Source organism: Triturus cristatus, chromosome 6 (genome assembly GCF_964204655.1).
Source record: "Triturus cristatus chromosome 6, aTriCri1.1, whole genome shotgun sequence".
NCBI classification, from domain to species: Eukaryota; Metazoa; Chordata; class Amphibia; order Caudata; family Salamandridae; genus Triturus; species Triturus cristatus.
In genome coordinates, this window is record NC_140589.1 from 1,082,877,051 (window position 1) to 1,082,900,972 (window position 23,922).

Consider the following 23,922-nt stretch of genomic DNA (forward strand, 5'->3'; position numbering starts at 1 on the left):
ATCACTTGGCTTTTTATATAGCATTTTGTGGTTCAATAGTACCACTTCAACGTGCTATACGTACCACGTAAAATTACTCAACGTAATAGTTCTCACATTACCGTCCTCGGTAGGCTGCAAGACTAGGGGAGCCCTCCACGGTTAAAGCTCGTGACCTGTAGATCACTGCATGTTTCAGAGGCAGTTTTCACCCGCCGAGCTATCCTGCCGGTTTAACATGTGGCAACAGTTTCAATAAGTAAAGAAGCTTTTTTTCACTGCACTGATCAGAGGGTTGAGAAAAAGGTAGACCTCACCTACACATCCAGATTTCGGACCACTTTCTCCGGGAGGCACATTCGGTGGGCATTTTCTGACATGACATGCATGTAAGCTTGGATATCAAAGCAAAAGTTGAAACTCAGCTCGATTCAGACTTAAAAGGTAACCTGCTATCCCTCACTGCACTGAGGTGCGGGTGGGAATTGAGTGGAATCTGTCTGGCTTGCCATGAAGGGAGCTTGGATGTTAGGGCAGGCATTAGACTAGAGAGGCCCTCTGCCCCCAAACCCCATGCACCGAGGACAGTGTGGTGCTGACCTAGACAGACGGCCTCTTGCTATGGCCACGAGACCAGGAATGGGCTGGTATCATCGCACGTTCAATAGTTGACTTCGTATATCGGCCAAGGGGTCTCAGATAACAATACAGGAAGCTCAGCCAGAAGAACATCCCACTCAGCGGTCTTCATGAAGAAAGACAAACCATAACCTCAAGACACACATCAGCGTTATTAGGAACACTAAATGCAAACTGCTACGGCGAATTCCACACAAACAAAAAACAAGCATTGGCATAGCCAATAGGTCTCGCCTTTGGGACCTTATAAGTGTTTAGCTATGCAACAGTTGCATAACTAAATACTTATAAGGTCCCAAAAGCGAGACCTATTGGCTATGCAAAGCGGCCGCGAAAGTGAAAGTGAAAGCGATCGCGTTCACGATCAAACATCAAAGCGGCCGTGAAAGTAATCGAGGTAAAGCGCGTGCCTGCGCACATGCACTGTAGCGCTAGGCTGGCCTGGTAGCACTTTTTGGAGCCCTCTCGCTGGGTCAGGCGAGACTTAATAATCACTTCTTAAAGCAAGTCATCATTTTCAGAAAATGAAAACACGAATGAGTCAGGCGAGGCCAACGCTGAAAAGCATTTTTGTCCAGTGGCCACCGGAAGTCGCGGTGTCCGCAATGGCCTCTTACCAGTTGCAGTTGTTCTAAAGGCAGCACTACCGACTTCTGCATTTTGGCGGGAAGCTGTGCAGGGTCCTTTAACTGTAAAGACCATCTCTGGAAGCAATGCAGAGTGGCGCGTGAATTAACATTCTTCGCTCCGGAGCGCGTATGCGTATTTCTGTGTGATTGGAAGTCTCCGTAATCCTGGCAACATGCAGCTAGGAGTTTTGTCCACTCAAAAGGAGAAGGATCCCTTCTGAATATCATCATTGCAGCGTGTTGTCATTCTGTTGCACTTTGGTTGTTGTGGTAAATTCTGTGCGCGCGAGAGCGAGCACCAGGCAATCTGTTTTCAATTATCGCGCCCACGTCTGGGCATGATAATTTAAAACAGATGGTGCCCGTACGCGTAACCGCAAGCAATAGGCCGTGGGCGGAGCAGAGGCGGGACTTGCACCCACCTTTGCCCAATTGCGTGCTGTCTTTCTTAGAAAGACGCACGCAAAGGCCAATAGCCTCTGAGCAAAAACAACAACACACACAAGCGTGTGGTCAGATTTTGAAGCCCCCTTACAAAAAAGTCTTGCAGAGCAGCGCATGCGCACTGGCAAAGGCGAGACCTAAAAAAGGAATGCTTATAAAAACGAGTTTATTAAAAAGTTGTAACAATGATACCACATAATTTCACTGTAAGTGATTAGTTAGAAAACACTGTTTTTACATTATTAAACATTTGTCAATTTACAAATATTACAAAAAAGAAAAAAACTGACGCGGCGTTTCAGTGATAAAGTATTTCGTCACCTTCAGGAAAATAGAGCAATTTAAAAATCTGATTAACAATAAAACCAGTACGTTAGAAACAAAGAACATTACTTTTTTCTACAAATAACGAGAACACAATTTTTTTTTAGCAAATTAGAAAAATAGTTCTCATTGAACCTTTATCAATGCTATATCACGGTTCTCTACAGTATCTGAGGGTTCTACTGGTTATTTTAAGATTTTATTTGAAAAAAATCTTAAAATAATCAGTAGAACCCTTAGATACTGTAAATAACCGTGATATAGCAATGATAAAAGTTCAATGACGACTAATTTTCTAAGTTGCTAAAAAAATGTGTGTTCTCGTTATTTTTAAAAAAAAGGAATGGTCTTTGCTTCTAACAGTGTTTTTATTGTTATTCAGATTTTTAAATTGCTCTATTGTCCTGAAGAATGTGACTTAATACTTTATCACCGAAACGCCGCGTTGACAGTTTTTTTCTTTTTTCTAATATTTGTAAATTGGTAAATGTTTTTTTAATAATGTAAAAACAGTGTGTTCTAGCTAATCACTTATAGTGAATTTTGTGTTATTGTTAAAACGTTTTAATCAACTCATTTTTATAAGCATTCATTTTTAATATTTGATTTACTATATTTACATTTGTTTCTCTTTACACATGATTTAGTACTTTAGCAACTTGGAATTGTATCGCTGCCCTTATACATTTAGATCACGATTTATTTTATCTGATTCACTAGTCTTCGGGTCTTCTCTTCAAACTTGGGAAAAGGGAACGTTTGCTCTTATATTGAATAAATCTTCCCTTCTTTCTAACTTGAAAGTTGAGAGATCCGGTTACTGTGGATATATTTATTTTTAAGCCACAAGCAAAATGAAGGCAACAAAGGGGTTTGCATTAGGAGGCAGTCCGAGACAGTGTTATTTAGTGGCCAAGGTTAACTGTATGAAAACCTAATTTCAAAACTGTGATTACCGTTCAGGTGGGGAAACCAGTCAAAATGTTTCTAATCAGTAAAGTTTCACTAGATGAAGAGAATTGCGTGTCTTGGGTTTTCTTTAGTAAACTAAACCAGGAACCCTGTTGTGTTTTCATGTGCTATCGCTTGCAACAATCTATTGTTACTAAACAAAAAACAAAAGGGGATTTTAGTCTGTCTATTACTTACCATTGGTGCTTTTTAACTTACCCAATATTTACCATTGACATTTGCTTCCTTGCTTCTCATTGGTCAGTGCATCAGTTTAATTTTCTTCCTCGTCATTTGTTTGTCCATTGGATGGAGCATGGAACAAGTACTGGCTAATTGCTTTATTAGTATTCTTTAACTGCTCAAGCTGAGATAGTGAAAACATTCAGAAAAAAATATTCTTAACTTTGCTTGGTTAAAATATAAAAGTGACAATTATTATTATCTTTCATATGTCTCTGCATATATCCACTGCCTCTGAACCTGCTAGAGTGTACAGCAAGTCAAAACTAAGAGGGATCCTTGGTAATAAAGAAGGAACCAGCATAATGCATGCAATATGATTCATGTAATTTGTTTGCTAAAATTCTTTTTAGGAGGAGAATTCCAATGATGGGAGAGAAATAGAAGAGAATTCCAATGATGGAAGTCAACCGTCAAAAAGAAGACGCATGGGATCAGGCGATAGCACTCGAAGCACAAGAAGTTGTGAAACAAGTCAGGATTTTGGGTATTGTCTATTTTTTATCCTTAATTTCTTTCAAGCATTGATCAGTGATGTATTAACTACTCGTTTTCTGAAGAGATGAATGTGTTTATTTAGTCTTTGTAGCAGAAATGATGAATAGTACATGGGTTATAATGCCATGTGAGCAAACCTAGCATGCGGTTACATTACAGTATGTAGAAACAGTTCTCACATTGATGATTATAGTGAATACATGGAAAACTGGCAAGGGACCGTATAGGGTGAGCATATTAGTGCAGTAGTACAGCTTAACCCATGTAGCCAGAATTGGAGTCTCGCGTACTGGCTTGCCTTGCTGTCTTGGGCAGTGTCGGTGATCCGTAGCATTTCCTTGTAGAGAAGGTAAGGTTTTAGAAATGTATGGAGTGCAGTAAGGCTTCCGTTTAGCGGAATAGGCTTTCAGTGTAAATGTCCATGGCTGGAAAATGAGCAGAAGAAAGAGTTGAAACATGCTTTTTTTCTTGGCTGCGAGTGGTAGATATGGTGAACAATACGGGGTGCTTATCTGAGAATGCCAGTGGCACTATCTTGGTTAGGAGTGGAGAAAAAGTCTTGGAGATGGAAGACCTTTACTCAAAGTGATAAAGGAGAATGGATCCTTGCCAAGTGAAAACAAAGCTTAAGACACACTATAAAATCAATAGATGAAATTATGTATTCTGGCTCGATGAAGCACTAAAGAGGCTTAGATAGGAGAATGTTTATACCCTGCACATCTGTAGCAAGTAGGTATCAATTTTTTCCCCTTTTGCATGGTTATGCCATTGACTCACCAGATGGACGGAAGCATCTTTCTAAACTGAAGCTAAAATGGGCAAAATTAATGGGACACTGCTGAAGAGGACCTCAAGTCTTGGCCAAATATAAGGAGTGATCGGACAATTGCAGATACAGATTCTGAAGCATTGGGGGAGATTAAGAGATAAATAAAACTGTCTGTTTTCTGCTTTTGTGGTAGAGCAAAACTGTTGTTTGAAGTAAACGAAAGAGCCTGGAAATTAATTCGGAGGGTTTTCCTTCTGAGATGTAAAGGGAAGGCTATGGTATGGTTGTCTAAATGTTTCTGTCTGAGAGGCAGAATTGATAAATGAAAACTGTATGCGCGATCTGAAATGCTTGAGAATTCGGAAGTAAGGGAAATGGTTATCTCTGCTGCCAGGACGATGACACCCACCACCTATCCCCATGGATTGACAACAGTTCTGGAGTCTTTTGCTCCCAAATGTCAGCCAGGCAACAGAACACAGGCGAAAAAAATATGGAGCCAGCGAAGAGTGACCACAGTCATGATGATTGCTGCAAAGCCAAAAGCCTTCAAGAGAGAGAAGTGCTAAATTGTTTGGAATCTGGACGATGCCACAGTTCTATTCAGGTCTTGGGAGGTAGTAGAAAGGAGGATTCCTGGAAAGGCTGGAAAGGAAAACTCTGGAGAAGGGTATATTGATCCATAGAGCGGTCCGTAGTAGAGTTTAGAACTGGTTTTCTAGAGTGCTGTCTGCACAATATGATTTTTATTTTGTGTGCAGATGGTCTCAATTTGTGAAGCCGCTTCAATTGTGTTCTGTTCCACTTGCATGTATACACTGCTTTCAGAGAGGTATTTGAAGGGGTAGTTTAAGAGTGAGGTAATGAAAAGATGTGTTCCATAAAATTCATATTTATTTGGAGATCTATACATTTGGAAATATGTCTGGGGTTACAAAGAGATGTTAATGTATTTTGCTTTTGTTTTTCAGTTTTAGACCTCTATATAGTGTTGAATGTGTTTGCCACATCCCCTGTTCGATTACTAACTGCCACAAATGAGAGAAAGGAGTATGTATTGTACTATAGTTGATTGAGGAAGGCAGTAACGGATTTCTCTAAAACTAGATCTTTTTTCGGCTGCTTAAATAAATAATAGAAAATACATTCCAAAAAGAGTTGCATGGAGATCAGTGAACGGTCTGTTGCAATAGTCTAGATGACTAAGAGGCCTATTATGTTCAGAGATTACAGCCTATGGTGGGGGCATTCCTTGTGGATGTTGAAGAGGCTAAGTCTACCATAAGTGCCAGTTGAGATAATAAAAGATGCAGAACATATCTGTTTCCCAAATAGTGGATGCCTAGTTTGTGTTCCCTGTGGGGATACGGATGATGAGTGACAGGGATGTATATTTTATTCAGCTTGGTTGACCATCAGGCATTGGACATAAGCATCACATTTCTAGACGCTCTAGCTCACACTGTTGGAAAAGAGCAAAGGTCAATCTTCACTCCTTATAGCAGTGGTCATTTTCTAGCAGCTGCCGAGAGTATGGAATGCTGTGAGTAAAGTGGATTATTAGTTGGGGTGGATGTGAGATCTAACCAAGAAATAACGCCACTAATCACTATTGGGGTCCATGTAGGTTTCTTTAAATCAAACCATGGCTCAGTCCTGGGTAGCTGTGGCAAAGAGCAGTCAGGCTTAACTCAAAGGAACAAGTGTAAAGCATTTATCAGTACCAAAACAGTCAATAATTAAAATGCACAACGCAAAGATCCCACTCCAGTTCATAAAAATGGTACATATTCTCTTTAAATAGATATTCAAATGACATAAATGTTTTGAGGGCAACGGGAGTTATGATTTTTACAAGGCTTTCATAAATCACTGTCGTTCACTCCAGAAGGTTTAAAATGTTTGGTAAATCACTGCTTTTCACTTATATGGTTAAAGCAGTTTTGGAATTCGGATGACTTTGTTCAACCTATGGAACTGCACCCCATCCCAGGATGTAAAGATTGGCTCGCCCCTCTGGAATTAAAATAAATAAAATAGGGTGGTATTCATCTTGCAGGCTTGACATTTGTCTGGGGCAATCCACTCCCTGACTAATTTGGACACTGACTTGCACCTTTTTGAATTGGCCTTATGATACACGCTGATCTTTAGGACATGCAAATACACACCTTCACAAGCAAAACTGTGCCAGATGCAGAGGGAGACCATACAAGGAAAACCTAATCCCCATGCTCAACACAAATTCCACCTTCCTGAGCTCCCATAACCAATTGTAAATGAGACTACATATTACTTAATAAAAACACCACTGTCACACTAGAGATCCTCATCCCAAAATTTTAGGAGTTCAAGAGAAACCTGGTATTTATCTAAATCACCAAAACAAACTGCAATAAATCAGGGAGAATACTGCATGAATTCCATTGAAACTCCGATAATATATAACCACCCAAATCTACAATATGACACTAGATATGTATCGGGCGCAATCTATTTGGAAGTTCAGATTGCACGTCAGACCAAGACAGTTGTATCACTTCACTACAATCTTTTGATTACCTAAACTATACAAAGCCTGGAAAGAAGAAATTGACTACCCCTTGTTCTTGCCTGGATGTGTAATCTTAATAAATTATTTTATTACCCCATTTCATTTGCACCTTTTCAGAGCAATATTTTTATATTTGCTAAAGATTTTTAAAAAAAAAAAGTAAACTGGATACAATTTGGAAGCAATTTATCGGGGGGAGATCGAAAAATATCCACAGTTCATATTTGGTTCATGAAATGGTCTCCCGATAGAGGTACTGTTGTTGCAGGGATTCAGCCTTGAAACAGAACTGAGCCTTGGGAATACAGGACATCAGTATGTAGGAACTGAGTCTCTACCACATTCGACTACCTCAAAGTGCCTCTTCTGAACTTCTAACCTTTCCAGAGTAGCAGGTGATTTTGGTAAACCTAGCATATGAACCTCTAGTCCTCAAGGGAACTGTGGAACAGATCATCACCTTTTGTTCTTACACATGCATGTCCATTGTAAACAGAAGACAGACACAAAGGAAGTTCACAATATATTTATTGAAACTATCGTAGTCTATTCTGAAGCAAGTGTGCTGTGATAAGTAAACCAAGGCAACTAAGAAACGTAATCAACATTACTAGCAGACTGCAAACAATGAACAACCCAATAATAGATCTATCTAGACCTCCCCTCACTATGTGAGCACAGGGATATATTAGTGAGCTCTAGGATTATTACCGGACCCCATACCTTGTTTGTGTAGTTAGATGGTCCACATCATAGGTGTAAACTCTGTTTACCAAAGGGTGCTACTTCTGTTCCAAGACCAATCTCTCTTCTGGAATTTTCCTCTGTGCTCCCCGAAGGGGTGAAACGCGTTTTATATGATAAGAACTACTGTGTTGGAAAACTGCTGCTGTGCTATCGTGTTATGCCTAAAAACGTTAAAAAGTTTGCTGACCAGCACAAGAAAACAGTGCACCATGTTGTTTGACCTTGTACACAATGTTCAGACTGAAGAAGAGTCACAGAATAACATATATGTGCTGTACGCGCGCTAACTCCTACCTGGTGCCAGACAAGCCTCGCATTTGCCGTGAGGGGAAAGGCCTTTACCGGGGGAGACTCTTTCGTGACAGACCAGATTTGCGCCAGCAGCCGTGAGGGGAACGGACCACTAATCCCAGCATCCCTTGCCCCAGGCGCAGGCATCTTTGTCATCAGGCAGCGCCGGGGAGGGATTTAAACGCCTCAGCTGCTCCGCAGCGCGGGACGCGCGCTAACTCCTACCAGGTGCCAGACAAGCCTCGCATTTGCCGTGAGGGGAAAGGCCTTTACCGGGGGAGACTCTTTCATGACAGACCAGATTTGCGCCAGCAGCCGTGAGGGGAACGGCCTTCAACGGACCACTAATCCCAGCATCCCTTGCCCCAGGCGCAGGCATCTTTGTCATCAGGCAGCGCCGGGGAGGGATTTAAACGCCTCAGCTGCTCCGCAGCGCGGGACGCGCGCTAACTCCTACCAAGTGCCAGACAAGCCTTGCATTTGCCGTGAGGGGAAAGGCCTTTACCGGGGGAGACTCTTTCGTGACAGACCAGATTTACGCCAGCAGCCGTGAGGGGAACGGCCTTCAACGGACCACTAATCCCAGCATCCCTTGCCACAGGCGCAGGCATCTTTGTCATCAGGCAGCGCCGGGGAGGGATTTAAACGCCTCAGCTGCTCTGCAGCGCGGGACGCGCGTGGGCCAAGGGCGGGCCCGTCCTTGCCCGTCAGCACCCGGAGGAGTCTGGGCTGGGCCACCCCTCTTTCGCATTGGCCATATCTGCGCCCATTCATCAGGTGAGCGAAAGTTATTGTTTCCAATTCACAATACATCTGTAGTACTGTTAGTAGCAAGAGACTAACAATGGGAAAACGCACGATTCCACCTATAATGAAATCAGCTACAACGAGGATTGAGAATATGCTAGAAAGAGCAGTTAATATTGTGAGCAATGAGATCGAGCTCACTGAGAGGCGCCTATCTCTTGGTTTAGGGCAATCTAGGTTAGCCCCAGGACTGACTGCTGACACCATTGACTTAATCACAAGCATTCCCAATGCTCCCGTTTTGGCACGTGAAGAGACCCACGATATAATTACATCTGACTCACCGGATTTAGACCTTGTCACACCTCATATTCCGCTCTTGGGGGCTAAACGTAAGAGGAAACTAGGAAAGTCAACTTGTGCGAAGAGAAAACAACCAACTCGCCCATGTTCCACCCGTTCAACTATAAATTCATGGATTCATTCATCTACTAACCAAACATCTGTGGGGGCTTTAGTGCATGCCCCAGCAATCGAGCATGTTTCATCGATTAAACCATGTCTTTATTCAATTGGAACTCAGACTGAGACTGATTTTCTGCTCCCTATTATTACGGACAGTGACAATCACACCAGGGCTATTGACATTAATAATTTGATTGGTTTGATTGCTGATTGTGTTAAACCTTTATTCAATAACTTTCTCTCCGCAGTGAAAGACTGTATTTCTGACGCTCAATTTGTTCCAAACCTACAGTCCGTAGCCCAGACAACGGATACTGTTTCCCAAGCTGCCCCTAAGTTATCTGCCCCTACAAATGTTAGTCAGCTGGCCCAAAATGAATCTATTATTAATATCTCCACTGATCATCAAAATACTTCTGCTCCTTTTATTCCTAATCTGAGAACTATCGATTGTATGACATGTAATAAAATTCGCTCATGTCTTGACAAGAAGGGTCCCATGGCGGCACAAAGCCCATTGGAACACACTATTGGGCCTAATAATGCTAACCCTATAAATAACTTGGTAATCCCTCCTAATGCTCTTATTCCTCCACACTATGGTGATGGTATAGTTAATATTCAATATGATGTAGTCACTGATCCAATTCCTAAGATTCTTACTGAGGGAAACATTGAGGTGCTAAATCTACCCCCGGAGGCCTGTCCATATGTCGTGGTCTTAGCGGGCGTTCCTTTTTTAAGGAAAGACCAGAAAGAATCTTGGGAGCAATTACGCTGTAAATGCGTTGCTTGGCTCTCTAAGCATAAGCGATTCAGGCCATCCCTAATTGAAAACATCATTATGGTACGGCGGGTGGGTTGGCTTGGAAGATCCCCTAAATCTATTAAAGGGGATTGTATAATTATTAATTTCCGTAGGCAATCAGCGGCAAAAGCTATCCTATCGCCGCAGAGGGAGGAGAGTAATTATAGCACTGGTATATGGGCTTTACCATTAGGCTATTTCTACAAACCAACATTTGAAGCATTCCTTCCCAACCAACATAATTCCATCTCACGTACTAATAGATTTACACCGCTATCAGGTTTGGATTGTCAAGATTGACTGCCAACTCTGTTAACGAGTGAAATACTGAGTGATGCATCGGCGTCCGCATTAACTGATAGATGTATCCAGGTTAGCAAACAGGATACACCTACCACAATGGGGGCTGATTCGACACTCAAAATTTTGAGCTGGAATGTTGCTGGTTTGGCATCTAAGTTAAATCTACCAAATTGGAAGTAGCTAATAAGTGGTCAGGATATTGTAATGCTTCAGGAGACCTGGGCAACTCAAGAATTGTCTATGGAGGGCTTTGAATGCTATAATATCTTGTCCCCCATCCTATATCAGGTAGGCCTGCTGGTGGTTTGTCTACCTGGATAAACATCAAGGCAGGTGGTCGCATTAGGATTGTGCCTACAAATAGTAACACATTCCAAGCATTCCTTTATACACGGGGGGCTTCATTGTATAGAATTAATTTTTATAACAATGATTTTAAAAATGTTCCCAATATGAACTTTTCTAAGTTGTTTGATTTTATCTCAAAATTAGAAAAAGATTATGGTGCCCTAAACAAAGGTATATGCTTAGGTGGTGACTTTAATGTTAGACTCCCTAGAGACATTAATTCTGCTATTTGGCCTAATACTATTGGCCCGCTATGTAAGAGAGGTGAGCAGCTAATGAATCACTTAAGTTTGCAATTTTTTTGAGATATTATGGAAATTGCAGCCATTGATGGATGTACCGTACCAACCTATAGAAGTTGAGGTTCAACCTCCATTATTGATTATATTTTTGTAACTGCTCCCCTTGTAAACCATGTGCTAAAGGCAGAGGTAATTCCAACAATACAGGGTGACCATAATCCCATTAGTACCACTTTAAGTTTTACACGCCGTCCAATGTACGATCGCACGCAGGGAGCAAGTGATTTAACGATATCAACTGACAATCTCCGACTTGTGTGGCGTGGTATTGATGATAATGTTTTGTTTCAAAAATGATTAAATTCCATCAGAACCTGGTCAATACCTGTCTGACATACAAATAATGTAATACATAGGTAGTGTATGCCTTCTCAGAACTCTGTATTGGTATTAAAAATCTACTGTCCAAACCAATTAAGAATATAAATTTGGATTTAGGATGGTTTGACGCAGATTGTTCTGCGGCCAACAGAGCATTAAGAAAGGCACTTGTAAGTAAACCTAGAGATGGTTTCCTTGTGTCCACTGAGAAGAAATTACAAGAAGGAAGGAGGAGATCACTAATGATCACTGGGTTAAACTAGTGCGTGCAAATGAATTAAAAAATGGTAAGGATTTTTGGAAAGCAGTTAAAGACATGAAACTTTTGGGAAATATATCCACACCAATTAGCTGTAATATTTCCAGCGAGTCTTGGGAGGCTCATTTCAGTAAAATGTATGCCGCCCCTATTACCTGTGGATCTAGGGAGTTTTTACATGCTACTGTTGGAAGGCGAACCCCGGGGGAGTCGGAGAGACCACCCAGGGGGGCCACCACACTGTACGAAGTAGCCGAGCGCTGCTGAGAAGCCTCCTAGGAGAGGTCCTTCTCCTATACCGTACCAGCACAGTAACACCACCACACAGGACTCGAGGATGTTTATCACGATGAGCAATTCTTTATCAGCACTTAGGAAGTTACTGTTATCGATATATACAAGGGGGGATCGAGGGATCCGCAAGAGTCTCAAAGTCTTTGGTAGGGACGGGGTAGCGGGACAGTCTTTGGTAGCAGCAGGGTACGAGGGTACCTTAGACCCAGTTCAATCAATCATGGAATTTATATCACGCACTACTCACCCGGAAGGGTCTCAAGGCGCTAGGGGGAGGGGGTCTGCTACTGCTCGAACAGCCAGGTCTTGAGCTGTTTCCTGAAGGTGAGGTGGTCCTGGGTTAGCCGCAGGCGGACGGGCAGGGAGTTCCATGTCTTAGCCGCCAGGTAGGAGAAGGATCTTCCTCCGGCGGTGGCTCTCTGGATGCGAGGGACGACGGCGAGGGCGAGGTTCGCGGATCGTAGCAGGCGGGTGGGCGTGTAGAAGGTCAGGCGGTCGTTGAGGTACTTTGGGCCTAGGTCGTGGAGGGATTTGTGTGCGTGGGTGAGGAGTCTGAACGTGATCCTCTTGTTGACAGGGAGCCAGTGCAGGGCTCTCAGGTGGCTCGAGATGTGGCTGCGACGGGGGACGTCCAGGATGAGTCGGGCGGAGGCGTTCTGGATACGCTGAAGTCTTTTCTGTAGCTTGGCTGTTGTACCGGCGTAGAGGGTGTTTCCGTAGTCTAGTCTGCTGGTGACGAGGGCCTGGGTGACAGTCTTCCTGGTCTCGGTCGGGATCCATCGGAAGACCTTGCGGAGCATGCGGAGGTTGTGGAAGCAGGATGAGGAGGCGGCGTTGACTTGCCTGGTCATCGAAAGGGAGGAGTCCAGGATGACGCCCAAGTTGCGTGCGTGGTACGTTGGCTTGGGTGCGGTGCCTAGGGCCGGGGGCCACCAGGAGTCGTTCCATGCGGAGGGCGACGGTCCCAGGATGAGGACTTATGTCTTGTCCGTGTTCAACTTCAGGCGGCTGATGTTCATCCACTCGGCGACGTCTTTCATCCCTTCGTGTAGGCTGGCTTTGGCGGTGTCGGGGTCTCTGGTGAGGGAGAGAATCAGCTGGGTGTCATCGGCGTAGGAAATAATGTTGAGGTTGTTTTGGCGTGCGATGGCAGCGAGGGGTTTCATGTAGATGTTGAAGAGAGTAGGGCTGAGCGACGATCCTTGCGGGACGCCGCAGATGACTTTGGTGGCCTCAGATCGGAACGGGGGGAGGCGTACTCTCTGTGTTCTGCCGGAAAGGTATGAGATGATCCATTCCAGAGCCTTCCCCTGGATGCCGGTGTCGTTGAGGCGTTGGACTAGGGTGCGGTGGCAGACAGTGTCAAATGCTGCGGAGAGGTCAAGGAGGATGAGTGCCGCTGTTTCACCGTTGTCGAGCAGGGCTCGGATGTCGTCGGTGGCTGCGATGAGGGCGGTCTCGGTGCTGTGGTTGGCTCTGAATCCGGACTGCGATGGGTCGAGGGATCCGTTCGTCTCGAGGAAGGCGGCCAGTTGCTTGTTGACGATCTTCTCGATGACTTTGGCAGGGAAGGGAAGGAGCGAGATGGGGCGGAAGTTCTTGAGGTCGGTCGGGTCCGCTGTTGGTTTCTTCAGTAGTGCGCTGAGCTCGGCGTGCTTCCACCTCTCCGTGAAGGTGGCTGTGTCGAAGGAGGTGTTGATGATGTCTCGGAGGTGGGGGGCGATGGTAGAGGCGGCCTTGTTGAAGACATGGTGGGGGCATGGGTCGGTCGGAGAACCGGAGTGGATGGTGTTCATCATGCGTGTCGTGTCTTCGGGGGTCACTTCGGTCCATGTCTGGAGGATGGCGGCGGGGTGTGTAGGTTCGGTCGATGGGTGCGGGGGTGGAACGCCGAAGCTGTTGTGGATGTCGGCGATCTTGCGGTAGAAGTACGAGGCGAGGGAGTCGCAGAGGTCCTGCGAGGGAGTGATGTCGTTGTTGCCGGTGCTGGGGTTGGAGAACTCCTTGACTATGTTGAAGAGCTCCTTGCTGTCATGGGCGTTCTTGTCCAGTCGTTCCTTCAGAGATTTCTTCTTGGTGGTGCGGATGTGATGTCTGCGGGTGGCGACTTTGAGGGCGGTCATGTTGTCGGTGGTCTTGTCGAGGAGCCAGGCCTTCTCGAGGGTGCGGCAGGCCTTCTTGGAGTCCTTGAGTTTGTTGGTGAACCAGGGGGCCTTCTTGCTTCTGGGCCTGGTGAGTGGGTTCTTCAGTGGGGCGAGGTCGTCGGCACAGGAGGTCAGCCATTGCGTGAGGTTGAGGGCTGCTGTGTTAGGGTCCGTTGTCCTGATAGGTGGGTTCTGGCTGAGGGAGGTGGTGAGCTGGTCGACGGTGATCTTGCTCCAGTTTCTGTGGGGAACCTGCTTCGGGTGGTGGTGGACCGTGTTCTTTTTGAAGCTGAAGTGGATGCAGCTGTGGTCAGTCCAGTGGAGTCCGGTGCAGTGGCTGAAGGTGACGTGCTTGCTGGATGAGAAGAGAGGGTCGAGCGTGTGGCCGGCGTAGTGGGTGGGGGAGTAGACCAGTTGCTTGAGTCCGAGGTTGGCGAGGTTGTCCAGCAGGCTGGTGGTGTTGCGATCGTTGTTGTTCTCCAGGTGGAAGTTGAGGTCCCCGAGGAGGATGTAGTCGGCGGAGGGGAGGGCGTGAGGGCTGATGAAGTCTGTGATGTCTTTGCTGAACTGTGCGCGTGGTCCCGGGGGTCTGTAGATGAGGGTGCCTCTGAGGGTAGTCTTGGGGTCGGTGTGGATCTGGAAGAGCAGGTATTCGGCGGCGTTGAATGCGTCGATGCAGTCAGTCGAGATGCGAATGGTGCTTTTGTAAACGATGGCGATGCCCCCTCCGGTCTGGTTGATGCGATCCTTCCTGATGATCTTGTAGCCGTCCGGGATGGCTATGGCGATGTCGGGGCTGAGGAGGCGTTCATCCAGGTTTCCGTGAGGAAGGCGACGTCTGGAGATGCGGTGTCGAGGAGGTTCCAGAGTTCCACGGCGTGTCTGTGGACGGAGCGGGTGTTGACCAGGATGCACTTGAGGTGGTTGCTGTTGTCCGTCTTGGTGGGCGTAGTGCCTGTTCGGAGGCAGGAGAAGTTGCAGGATCGGCAGACGAAGGGTCCATGGGTGCGTCGCGGGGACGCTCGGTAGCATCCAGGTGCTCGGGCGGTGTTGAGTGCGATGAGCGTGGCGAAGTCGTAGGTCCTGCGGGGGGGCTGGCGGGCGCGGGGACCAGGGGGTCCGCGCCTGGACCGCGCCCAGCGCCAGACGGGCACAGACTGGCTTACCTTTGGCGCACCTTCGGCGCTCAATCGGCGCTCCCGCTGCGCGGTCGCTGAGGGGGCGTTATAAGTGGGAGCCGGGAGGGAGGGTCAGGCGGGAGGCGGGAGGACCAATGGGAGAGGAGGGGAGGCGGAGCTACGGGTCAGCGGCGGCGGGAAAGCGGCGGGAAGCACGGAGGTGACCGGGGCAGCGGGGCCGGTGAGGAGCAGGGGCAGAGGCGGCAGGCTGCGGGCAGAAGGCGAACCTGAGGAAGATGCGGAGGGCAGCGGCGTAGAAGAGGTGAGCGGAGGTCTTCAGCAATCAGGGAGCGGCCAGGCAGCAGGTAAGTCAGCAGGCAGGCAGGCGAGCGGCAGAGCAGCGTGGAGGGAGCGACCGCCTGCGAGGGCACAGGGGGTCACAGTTCTTGTTCCTCAAGCTGGAGTGACTCCGTGTCCCGGAGTGGTCGAGCCGCGACGGCGTCAGCAGGGCTCTGGGGGAGGCTTCAGCGAGGTTGGGCCGCGACAGCGTCAGCAGGGCCCCGATGTTCCGTGAGGTTCCTTGTCTCAATAAGGCGGAGCCGCGACGCAGTCAGCTGGGCTCGTGGTATAGGGTCAAGCAAGAGTTCTTCTCCGTAGGGTCAGCCGCGATTCCATCAGCAGGGCTCTTGACTCCGGGATACAACTGCTGTTCCATTGCGGGGTTGCCCCAGATATAGGTCTGGAGCCCTTTGATGTCCGGACCCTTGCGCCTGGGGGGGGCAGAGAGGCCGGGCTGGGAGAGGCCAGACGCCCAGCGGGAGAGGCGCCAGGCCCGGAGAGGCCGGAGGACGATCGCACCTAGGTGTTGAGGGACGGTGGGGGTCCCATTGAAACTCTCCTCCGGGAGTGGTGAAGTGGCCATGCGGTGCCCCCTGGCCAGATCTTGGTGCCTCGATGTCGGGGCTTCGCTGGGGCCGAGGCCGGGGGGAGCCGGGTCGCGTGGGCTGGTGCGTGGAGCAAGCATGGGGGGAACCCCGAAGAGATGAGGGGTTCCTGTGCGGCCTGGAAAAGGGGGCCGCTGAGGCGGGTGTAGGCAGACAGGTACAATCCAAGGGGGACCTTGAAGGGAGGAGGGGTCCCGGGCGGCCTGAAAGGGCGGCCCGTGTAGGCCGGTGCGGAGGACGAGCACAATCCAAGAGGGTTAAGACCACGCCACGAGGCCGGGTCCAACAACTACCAATATTCAGATTGAGTTATCTGAAGTGGAAGAAGCCATTTCACAAAGAAAGGGAGGAAAAGCTCCCGGCCCAGACGGCCTCCCAATCGACTTAATTAAGAGTCGCCCCGAGTTTTGGGCACCATTATTTACGAATGTTTTTAATAATCTAAGGCCACAAGGTACACCTAACCTCACACACAACACCAAACTCACTCCTCTCAGGCCACGCCTCCTAACAGCACCGTCCCGCCATGCACCATAAACTGAGTAGCTGCTTGCACGAGCATTTGAGGGTGAGGAAAGCACTATACACCCCCAACATGGCACTACAAGGTGAGACCTGTCCCCGCATATCCAAACCTAGCCCTTCTTGTTCAGCTGTAGGCAGGGTCGGATTGGGACCAAAAACAGGCCCGGGCAGCCCCAAAAAAGTGACCCACATTTAAGGAGCCTGACCTTTCACAAAACATTGCTTGGTTAGGTTGTAGGTCTTCGAGGCGCCCAGTGTCTTCCAAAAGCGCTACAAAAAAGATTAACCGAGAACTGGCACAGACTCTGAAAAACGCAGCTCTGTCAGAGTGATTGAGACACCCTAGAGGTCTTCCAGAAGAAGTGAGCCACCCCAGAGGACTGTCAGAGGGATCGACACACCCCATGGGCCTGTAAGTGCAATGTATTGTTAAAAACATAAAAATCTGCTTCTCTACTCCCCACAGACAAAAAGTCGCGCTATATAAAAATTCAAACAATAAATAAGGAGCGCTAAGACGTCCATAGCGAGAGGAGTGCACAGAGAGGCAGTAGGGAGCAGCTGGAGGGGCCTTGAACCGTGAGGGAGGAGCGAAGGAACAGCGAAGGAACAGAGAAGGAAGGCTGGAGGGAGACCGAGACTTCAAAGAGACGTGTAGGGAGAGATGGGTTTACGGGTTGGAAGGGGGAGCAGAGCTCAGACGTACAGTTAGGAGTGCAGATGCAAAGAACAAAATCGGCGGCACAAACTACTTCAGCAAAGAGTGTGCAGGGGCCAATAGATGGACCCGTAGGAGCAAAGAGATGGGGGTGGAGAGGCAGAGGGATCAGGATGCAGGGTAAACAGGAGTGAATGGACAGATGGAGCGCTGCAGATGCAGAAAGAGGGCACAAGCAGGGGAAGCCTGAAGGGAATGCTCTGGGCGATACACAAAACGGTACGAGAGAGTGCAGGAGCCAAAAGTAGGGTGCTGGGCAAGTATCAAGGTTCAGGGCCAATGTGCAGGTGCAGCAATAGAAGGGGATGCAATACAAGTAGTGATTTAAATGGGCAAGAGTCCAGAGGTACTGAATACCCGCACTTTAACTGGAGAGGGAGAGTACTTGCACTTCTCGCCATGGAGGAAATACTTTTTTTTTAGTGGGAGAGTCCCGGCACTTCTCAGTGTTGGCGAATTTGAATCGCTGGAGACTTCAAGCAAGAGTAAGGCACTGACTTTATTGTAGCAAGTAGCAAGTAGCGTAACAGACAGCATGGAGGCAGAACTTTTATTGGGAGAGTGTTAGTGTTTGGGACTGTGTTAGAGGGCAGATATGGCGAAAGAGACGTGGTCAGCGCTGTGCGAGAGAGACATGCACACACAGGGACCTGTGAGAGAGAGGCTCGCAGAGACAGAGAGGGATGGCAAGCAAAGCTCATCCGGAGTAAAACTGCGGCACGCACATTAGTAAGTATAACAAGCGTTGGCCGCGCGCGAGCGGCTGGAGACTCAATATGTGGTGGGGGAGGGGGAGAAGCGGGAGTTGTGTGTGCGCGTGCGTCATCGCGTTCGCTCTGAAAGCGAAAGTGATCGCGATGACGCACGAGTTTTCAAAGTGCTGCTGGCGGCCGGTTGCGCGCGTGCACGATCGCGTGAACGCAAGCGTTAGGCCAGCCAGCAGCACTTTGAAATTCCCACATACAAAATGTCTCTTCGAGCCAGCGCATGCGCTGGGCTCAGCGAGACCTAAAAAACCTCCAATGGACTATGTGAGGGTTCTGAAAAATGTTAGCTCCAAAATTCAAGCACAACTTCAGAGTCCTTTTCAATCAACACTGAATTTCTCTTTGGTCTTCGTTTTTTGTCCTTGTACCTGCAATTGCTATGCTTGGGTACAAGAGAATAGGGAGTTGGCATAGAGTCCCCAGAAGAGCCAGCAGGGTGATGGGACCAGAGGACTGGAGGGAAGGCGGCAGTAAAATCAACCATATTTAGTTTTAAAGGTTTTATATAGCGCGAACATGATCACGGGGTATCCGATCACTTTACAATTTAGCAATCACGAAAGGTATAAGAGAAAGTAACAGAAACCAACAGAACAACATATATACGGTCATCATAGTTGCAGGGCTCTGCACTATACAGTGCGCAAGTGCCTCACCTATGTTGGCCACAAGCACCCAGGCTCCTAGATGAAAAGGCATTTTAGAAGTCCGCAGCTGCAGCGGTACTATAAGTTCTTGTACCTGCTTCTATAAATGTAGAAACTGTCGCACAAACTCCTCAATATAAGGCGTAAGCATGCATTACTAAAAAAAGATACACAAACAAAATACAAATTCACAGTGCATCACTTAAGGTCCCAATGTGTGTACAACAGACCGCATTATCAATTAGAGTACAACTGATGGCCAAACATAGCCTAAACTCAATCAAACTCTATTTTCCCCATATCAATAAACTATCATCTGTTGTCTCTATTCATGCAGCAGAATTCACCACTATACAAAACGTGAGCACTCCACTTACATCCACTTTGAGAGGGGTGAGTGGCTTACAACCCGGAAAGGAAACCTGCAGGACTCCCATTATTGAATTCTTGGCGACATCTAGTCTACCTACCTCTATACTCCAGGGTCTGAGCCCGTAAACGGCAATAACTAACAACTCCACGCCATTACCATTAGGTCACCCCATAGAGAGGACAGCACAAATTTCATCAAGCACCTACAATTACCATGGATGAGCCCAGGTTGGCCTACTCCCTGATCTTACCAACACACCGCCAACTAAGAATTAATGATGCAGAGCTGCATCTAAGGAACTTGGTAAGCTTCCTACTGAATGCTTCAGATGAAAAGTTTCTAGAAGTGATTGAACACCCACTGCTGCACACACTCTCTGGAAAAGGAATTCAGGTCAACTGGCATTTTTAAATAAATCTGTTTGGACCCCATCTGGCCCTGGAGTCTTATGCCTCGACAGGCGACTAATAGCTCCCATAACTTCAGAGATAGAAAATGTTAGGCCAGCAGTAGCCTCCTCAGAGCGACCATTAAATAATGTCTGTCCCTGGCTTTTATCTAGGACAGCGATACTCAGTGTGGTCCGGGGGCTGCATGTGGCACTCCTGACCTTTACATGCGGCCCCCTGGGCAGCAGCAGCACACTGCTGTTTACTCGACTCAGCACTACCATGAAGATTTTTTTTTAATATACAGTAACATCATATTTAAAGGTTAATTGCAGTTGGGGAAAGGCAGTAACTAGGCCCTTAACTTAAGGAACACCTTCATGTGTAAAAATACGATAGTCTTTTCAAAATTCAAAAAGTGTATTTAATTGACCTGTAGAACTATTTTACCTTAGTAAATCAAATTATAGCAGTGCATTCAGAAGTATTTTTCTTAAAGTGATGTTTTTCAAACATGAATTTAGAAACGTTCATGCATCCCCTCCCCACCCTGACAACATTGCTATTAGTGTTATTGTTCATGGGAACAAGGCATATGCAGGATGTCGTACATTCATGCTAGGGTAAAATGAAACACCAAAGTCAATTAAAATGATGGTAATCAGAGGTCATCCCGTGGTGTCAAACCGTGCAGCCCTCGGTCTCGCCATCGATTAACCTTTGCGCCCCCGGGAAAATGATTGTGAGTATCCATAATCTAGTACATAGATTACTGAAAAAGGAGCAAAACATTGTGCTTCTGTTCTCACTGGGGCCACACCAGATAAGGAGTCCTCTGCCAGAAAAGAGTGATTTAGAATTTTCACTGGCTTGCTCCAAATGATCCTATATATCTGCCTTAAGGGATTCCTTTCTTTCTTTCTTTCTTTTAACACCTTTTTATACGAGTCTCTTATCTCTTGGACATGACTTAAGTGCTGCCTTCAAAGCACTCCGCACCTTTGAGCAATCTCTATTAAACCTCGGGTAGTTCTTCGAGGCAAGGCGTTCTACATCGGCCAATGTGAGGGCTGATTTAACACCGGCACAAAGGTTAGAACAGGCGAAAAGGATTTTCTTGAGGCAGAAGTCGGGATTGAAGTAGTTCTCCACCTCAAGGCTGAGATACTTAAACAGTAATTCAGAAATATTTTCGGGAACCATTTTCTCCCACCTTACCCTTCTGCCTTGATCTGTAACAGCCAGTGGATCCTGCTCTGTGGCTAATAGGGTGAGCTGTTTGCTCTGAGAAAGCACAAGCAACTGCATTATGATCACTCCACGCCACCCATTTAACAGCGTAATCCACCATTGCCTATAGGAGGGACATAGAAATTAAAAGAAATGTATCCACAATGGATTCCGCACCCCGCCCAACATGGCAGCGGCCTAAACCCCAGGGATAACCAGATTCAATGAGTGAATCAAGTTATTCAAATGTTTCCCTGGGTGGTGTGCAAAATGATAGAGCATAGCAGTTTCCTCCTCCTGGGGATCATGTAGCAAAAAGTAAGGACTGGGACAAGGGTGGATACTAAAATCGCCAATCACTACTGTTGTGATTTTTCCACCTAGGGACAAATCCCTAGTACGAGAGGCTTTTTTTTTTTTATATTTCTTTTTTATTAAACCATTTCAACTGTCATACATAAGAGGACACAGTAGCAACGAGAGGCTTTTTTAAATCTCTCAACGGTTGCTTCAAGATGAACAAAAGTATGCCATTGAGTAAGGTTACCGTGCTGATTATAAACGTTTGCTATTAACATCAGTGTATTGTCTTGAAATGTTAATGAAACCACCTCTACATATGCACTAAAGTTTCTACTTTAAAGACCACACATTTTAAGGCTATGGAGAACAAAATACAGTGTCCCATCTTAGCCTGGCCACAAGTCAAAGGTATAACAGGCCAGAAAAAGTGAGAAAAATTAGATTAAAAAGTTGAGCCAGAGGGAGACCATGTTTCCTGTAAGGCCAAGACATGAAATGTTTCAATAAGGTCCAACCAATTACGGTCTGTTCTCTTGGCATCCCGCCCTGCTAGGTTCCAGGATAAAATCCTTAACTACGCCCCCTGCTCTATAATGGGTGCATTTCCTGCTTGCCCAGGTTCCTCATCTACAATCGCCAAACCCATTTCTCGGTTACAGTCAATCCACTCCCTCCAGAAAGCCCAGGGGCTCAAATCTGTTTGTGACAGTAAATGGGGCAAAACAAATCACCTGCTTTGGAAAACCGATATGCTACCTTGTTGCTTAATTCTTGAAATCCTTCTTTGGCATATGTTGCTATTGGGGGTACATTTACTAACACTGCCACATGAGAGGTGCAATCACGAGGGAGATCTAACGCATCATGCCTTGGGACAGAACTATTAATGGCGATTCTCTTGTATGCCCCCAAAGGGCCTCCCTTAGATCTTCTAGGTGTACAGGCAGAGGTTTAGCACAAGTTATGGGGGCACTATTAGCTGGTACCTGGGAAGCTAGAGGTAAGGCAAGGGCAGACTGATGAGGAAGCCGAAGCGGGGAAATAGCCTTGCAACCATACTTAAAGGCAGCAGTAAGCAAGTAGACACAGCTTTGCATCCTAAGAGGACGACTCATGGTACTTCGATTGACTAGTTTCACTCTGACTGGGCATTATCACCTGGTATTAGCCCCTGCAGAGTTTGAGATTATAGTAAAGGGACTATGCTTCACCTTCTATGCTATTGCGCAGAGTTTTTAACTGTATGTCGCACTTTATTAAACCAGTGTTCATGAAGAACGGGGTTTCTAATTGTAATGATGTCCTGGAATGTTGTATGACTGCTACTGTCCCCATGTACCTGGCAGGCTTTGGGAAATATGTTAACACCATTTTTACTGCCATCACACTGTGACGGTCTGATTACTTCAACAACAGTCACTGTACCTCAAGTTTAGTAATTTTTTGGCTTGGAGTTGTTTCCATTGACTTGTTCAGTCCTGGAGTTCTTTTGCTTACATGTATTTATTTGGAGCCCCTTTTGATACCTTGTTTTTGTTGGGAATTTGTATCAATTTTAAATAATTCACACAAATAAACCTATGATGATGATGGATGGGTTTTGCCTCATTTTAGGAATTGCAACCTTTTTCTTCTATAGTCTAATACTATCGAGGATACCGGATTCTTCAGTCCTGAGTTTTTCAAATGTACACACTTTAAGACATTTGCAGGTTTTGTACACATTTGCCAGTGTATCGCGTCTAAATTTTCAGTTCCACAAATCAAGAGATCTACAAGTCTGTGCGGCAATCCATGTTTTCCTTCGTTCTAGCGGGATGCTCTTATCACTCCTTAGGTTATAGCAGATCTCCAGATAGTCAGTCAACTTTCTGCTAATGATTGAATACTAACATTTTCTCAAATTAAATCTCAATTTGCAATTCCCTGTACTGGATATTTAAGATGCACACCATTTTCTTTTTTTATAACAAATTGCATCAAAATATAAGGACAGTGTCTATCTTCTTCAGATTCCATTTACTGAATTACTCTTGAAGACTAGTAAACGAGGTCTTATCGGTTGTACATATGAACTGCTCCCTCAGGATCAGCCTGACCAGCATCTTACGGCTGGTGAAATAAAATACTCTAATAAATGTTGTAATTGTTTTATCAACTCAGTCTATTGACTCATAATTTTGAAATGATTCAAGATATGAATCCTCCACTGATCGGGCTTTTTTAATGGGAATGTTGATTAAGTTCTTGTTATTCTAGATGAAATATCTTCATTGGTTAAAGATTAGATCAACACTTGATGTAATACATTTGGGATTCTCCATGGCTATTGCTCGGGAATATACCAGAATTGTATTTTTTGATGATTTTGATTGCCAGTATATTGATTGCACAACTGTGACTAGTTCCAGAACCCCTGAATATTTTACCATGATGGCCACAAGTCATAGATGTAAAAAGTTTGGGACTTTTCGTAATTAAATTATCCAAACGGGAAATAATTGTGATTGATATGCACCCTATACATCAATCAGATTGCAAGTGTAATGGACATTGAGGAAAATAACTAGTCTGTATTTTAGATGCACTACCCCGTGGTATATAGTGTTTGTTGTTTGTTGTTCTTGTTATATTGTATGATATTTATTATGTAATATTTGTAAATTATTAAATTTTGCCTATTTATGTTTTGTACCACTTTCTCAGGTTAAAAAAAAGCCTCTGGCAGGCCTTAGTTGGTAATCTTCATTTAAAGATTCCACATAATCATACATTGACCATATTTAGTACAGTTAGTCAGGACATCACTTTCCACTGCTATGTATTCGATTTGTATTCATTTTTTC

The 23,922-nt window shown here is 45.9% G+C and overlaps 1 protein-coding gene across 5 annotated transcripts in view; it reads left to right on the plus strand.

Annotated features, from left to right (window-relative positions):
- Nucleotides 1-23,922, plus strand: part of PHF10 (PHD finger protein 10) — a 963,279-nt gene that overhangs the window by 140,780 nt on the left and 798,577 nt on the right. For all 5 annotated transcript variants that reach the window (XM_085611960.1, XM_085611958.1, XM_085611959.1 and 2 more), the window contains exon 2: nucleotides 3,563-3,696. In XM_085611960.1, coding sequence (XP_085468086.1) covers nucleotides 3,563-3,696 — 134 coding nt within the window. The remainder of the gene's footprint in view (nucleotides 1-3,562; nucleotides 3,697-23,922) is intronic.